Below are 4508 nucleotides of genomic sequence, written 5' to 3'. Positions count from 1 at the left end.
AGGTTCTCGTAGACGCACTGGGGCGAGGGACAACCCCCCTCGCACTCGTTGTTGTTGTTGTTGGGGGGGCAGAGCGGACCCCCGCACTCCCGGGGGTGCCGGCACACCCGGCGGGAGCCGGAGGAGGGACCCAGCACGAATTTAACCTCCCCGGGCTGCAGGAAGACCTGGGGGTTGCGGTCTTCGAGGGAGCAGCTGTGGTTCCTAGGGGGGAAAGGAGGGTGGGCTTCAGGCAAGGAGTGCATACAGTGCCGGCCCCTCGGCTCCTGCTCCCCACTGGCCGTGTTCACGTAGGTGTGGGACTGCAAGGAGAGAAGCAGAGGGACAGTGAAAGGAGAAGAGAGCAGAGGCAAGAGCAAAGCAGCCGAGAGCAGCTGAGAAACCACCAGGAGGGGAAAATTCATCAGTGGCTGGTGAAGCAGGAGGAGAATGGAAGAATTTCTTAAGTCGAGAAGGTTTTGGGAAGCAAAACGCAAAAGCCATTTTAGGATTTGTGGGCTGGAGGAGAGACAAAAAGGAGTCCAGCTGCAGACACATAATGTATGTGTCCACATGGCTGGACATCAGGAAGAATTTCTCCCTGGAAAGGGTGGTCAGGCATTGGAAGGGGCTGCCCAGGGAGGTGGAGGAGTCCCCACCCCTGGAGGTGTCCAAGGAAGGACTGGACGTGGCCCTCAGTGCTCTGGGCTGGGGGACAAGGTAGGGATTGAGCATGGGTTGGACTTGATGGTCTGGGAGGTCTTTTCCAACCCCTGTGATTCTGGAATTCTGTCTGTGTCACGCTCAATGCATGTGGCACCGAGCAAAAAGCAAAGCCACTTGCAAAATATTTCCTCAGGTGGCTCCCACGGGGATCCTGCAGCCCTCACACCTACCCAGGCCTCCTGGGGGATGGTTTAGACAAAGCTGGATTTCGCAGGGGAAAATCCTAAATTCTAGAACTTAAAACAAAGATCTGAACATCAAAAATGAAAATAAAATGGGTCTGAATTTGGGGTGCATTTGCACACCAGTTTAGGGGCTGTGTGACAGCTGACACGTAGTTGCCACCCAAATACCAGTGGATTTAGGACAACTCAGTTGGCTTTGCCAGGCTGATGTTCTAGTGAAGTGTCAGAGAGCAGGAGCCTCCAAGAGCAAAGTGAAGTAAAGAGAAAAACGGAACGACAAGGTGTGAGGATCCCCTGAGCTCTGAGTGGGAGAAACCCAGAACTGCAGAGCAAAACCAGCTGCTTGCCCCCAGCAGAGTTTAGGACAGGCAGGTTTACCTGCTCCTCAGGCCCAAGGAGGGGATGAGTGGAGTCTTCCCCCACGGAGGAATATCTCAGGCTGCTCGCTGAGGGGTGCCGGGCTGAGGAGTAGGACAGGCTTTCTCCAGGGAAGCTGTGAAATCCATTGGGAAATCCTGGGACAGTGTACCCCAGACCTGGGAGAGGATCAAGGCAGAGGAGCGTTAGATTGGTACAAAATAAGAGTTATTTCACTTTGCTGCACCCTGGAAGGCAGAACCAGCCTGCCTGGGGGAGATCCCAACAGCGAAGAACCCAGCACCAACACAAGGGCCAGGGCCTCGTTTAAACCTCGTTTAAAACTTCATGGAGACAGGAATTGAGTCAATCTGAGTTATTCCAGAGGTGGTTTCATGGAGACACCACCTGACCTTTGTAGGTGCTACTTAGGAAAGGCCACTTGGTAGTGGCCCAGTAGAACCCAACTGAGGGGTGACAGCTCAGGGGACTGTTTGAAGGGGGTTTTTGTTGCTGTTTCCTCAGAAACAAAATTCCACACAGGAACAAGTGGAGCCTCTAAATAAACGTGTTGCATGGGGTACACGTGGCCAAAAAGACATGGGACAGCACGTGGGAGAGACCCCTGGGCTGCACAGGGCAGTTTGATGGGAGCACTGCAGACATCACCCCATCTCTGTGTGCCCCCCACTCCTCCCCAGACACTGAGGGGTCTTACTGTTGGGGGCCTGGGGGGTCCGGGACAGCTCCCGCTCCGTGGGGTGACTGTTCCTGGTGATGACAACAGGCTCCTCCACCACGTTGATGCTGTTACACTGCATCAGGTCCTGCAGCAGATTGAAGATCTCCTCTGCTCGGGAGCACTTGAAGGCAAAAATCCCTGTGCAGTGACAGAGAGGAGGCTCAGAGGAGCAAGGAAGTGATCCTGCTTTTACAGGGGTACAGGAATTCCTGGCTCTAAACAAACAGGGAATTCTGGTTGCTTTTGCTGTGTTTAACACAGTCAACCCACAGCTCCAGGAAAACAACCAGCAACTGGTGGATTATTCATGAAATAATCACCAGAAATCATGGAATCCCAGAATGGTTTGGGTTGGAGGGACCTTAAAGCTCATCCATTCCACCCCCTCCATGGGCAGGGACACCTTCCACTAGACCAGGTTGCTCAGAGCTCCATCCAGCCTGGCCTTGGACACCTCAGCATTGTGTTATCTGACAACAGCCAAGCCCACAGGTGTGCAGGGACAGGTGAACTGGTCCTCTTTCACCTCTGATCTGTGTGAACTCCCCCAGCACCCAGTGCAGTCCTCAGTGCCAGGGAAAGGCTGGGCAGTGCCTCCTCCAAGCTGGACTGGGCCCTGTGGTGTGTGCACGTGAGGGAGGGACAAGGACATCACACTTTTAAAAATCCCTGGAACTAAAGAGTGTCTCCCCAAAGGAGCAGCCCAGACCAGTAACCAATCCCAGGCTGGCACACACACACACCAAAGCCATAGCAACAGGAATGGCATGGCAACAAGGGCTGCTCCCAAAGAACCAGGTTTGCAAGGTTCTGGCCAAAAAAACCAGCTGGATCTGCCTTGAGTCAGGTAGGAAGCAGCATCAGGAAGGAGTCCTCCAGATAAAATCAATAAGCAGAGTAAAATCCTACAAGGAAGGGAGAAAACTCATCAAAACACATCATCCCTCTCATTTCTGCTTTGAGACTGATGAGTGTTGGCTACAAATTTTGTAGTATGTGAAGAGCTTTGCTTCTTCACCTCTGCCTGGACCTGAGCAGAACAAGCCACACATGGGGCAGAATTTTAATCACTGGATTCAATTGTAACCACTGATCCTCACCCTGCAATAGGCAAAACAGAATCCAGTCTCCCACCACTGATAAGCACATGGCTCCAGGAGAGGGAACCCCCACTTAAATAAATATTAAAAAGGAGCATATGCCACTGCAGATTTGCACAGACCCTGAACACTCATGTGAGTCCTTCTGGATACGAAGGAGTTTACAAACACATTGTTAGAATGAGGAAACAACTTTTTTTTTTCCCGGGGATGCAGATGCCAAGAAAATGTTCAGCTCTTTAAAAGCAAGAGAGACAGACTGGTAAAGGAACTAACAGGCACCATTGTAAAACTGGAGACTATTCCCAGTGCTGCTGATGACTTGGCATGTACTCCTGGGTGACTCACTTCCCTCCTCCATGCACAGCATCCCCATGCATAACATCAGTGAAACGTAGGACTCCTTTCCCTCGCTGTTACAAAGTGCTGCCAGACCCCAAATGCAAAGCTTTGGGCAGAACCAGCACTGACCAAGGCAGGGGGAAAGCACCAAGGAAAACAAAATGTGCCCAAACCACTGTTGCCACCGACAGGCTCTGTGGAATAAACAATCCTAAGAGGGACCTGGAAGAAGGTGTGGGAGATGCCCTTTTGCTTTATCCCGAGTTAAAAGATGCTTAACAGCTTCAGTCTTGCAAAAAGTGCTTTCCAGATCCTCAGGAAGGTCCTGCTACCAGCTGGGCATCCTTTGGCACCAAAGCACAGCGCTGGCAGTGTAACAACCTCTGTGGCATTAAATACACCCCAGAAATGCTTCAGCAACCCCCTTGTGAGCACCAATGCACCAGCAAAACGAGACCACCAGATTCACGCCCAGGCCCTGAGCCACAATGCTGTCTCGTGGGTGTTTGAACCAGGAGCATCCACTGGATGTGCACACACACACTGGGGTGTCCTGGGCACGGGGCTGCAGGGGAACCTGCTGACTGACCAGGGGCAGCAGTTTGGGAAGACGTTTGGGAACGGAAGGCTGAGCCTCGCTGCCTCCAGGAGGCAGTGCCACACTCACCCTGCCCCGTGTGGCAGCGCCGGCCGCTCTCGAAGGAGAAGAGGTTGGAGTCGTAGCCGTAGCGGCGCAGGCACAGGAAGGGCCACCTGACGGCGTCGCGCTTGTGCGTGTGCAGGATGAGCTCCCGCTGCGTCAGCTCCATGATCCCAGAGCCCAGCTCGTGCCCTTCATCGTCCACGTTCGTCACCTGCACGGCAGCAAACTCTGAATCCCAGAGCCACTGAGGCCGGAAAACACCTCCAGGATCATCGAGTCCACCCCGTGCCCCATCCCCACCTTGTCCCCCAGCCCAGAGCACTGAGGGCCATGTCCAGTCACCTGACCTTTGTAGGTGCTACTTAGGAAAGGCCATTTGGTAGTGGCCCAGTAGAACCCAACTGAGGGGTGACAGCTCAGGGGACTGTTTGAAG

General features: G+C 53.5%; 1 protein-coding gene across 1 annotated transcript in view; it reads right to left on the bottom strand.

The window, feature by feature from the left end:
- Window positions 1-2: 2 nt before the first annotated feature.
- FRS3 (fibroblast growth factor receptor substrate 3) overlaps window positions 3-4508 on the bottom strand; it is a gene marked incomplete at its 3' end in the record, with an annotated part of 7551 nt that continues 3045 nt past the window's right edge. Inside the window, exons 4-7 of the mRNA XM_018079681.2 lie at window positions 4099-4285; window positions 1966-2127; window positions 1269-1426; window positions 3-302 (exon numbers count right to left, since the gene is read on the bottom strand). Of these exons, the coding sequence (XP_017935170.2) occupies window positions 3-302; window positions 1269-1426; window positions 1966-2127; window positions 4099-4285 (807 nt within the window). The remainder of the gene's footprint in view (window positions 303-1268; window positions 1427-1965; window positions 2128-4098; window positions 4286-4508) is intronic.

The sequence above is a fragment of the Manacus vitellinus genome, unplaced genomic scaffold, assembly GCF_001715985.3.
Source record: "Manacus vitellinus isolate BGI_N305 unplaced genomic scaffold, ASM171598v3 scaffold_47_pilon, whole genome shotgun sequence".
Classification (NCBI taxonomy): domain Eukaryota; kingdom Metazoa; phylum Chordata; class Aves; order Passeriformes; family Pipridae; genus Manacus; species Manacus vitellinus.
This window is presented reverse-complemented; position numbering and strand designations above follow the sequence as displayed.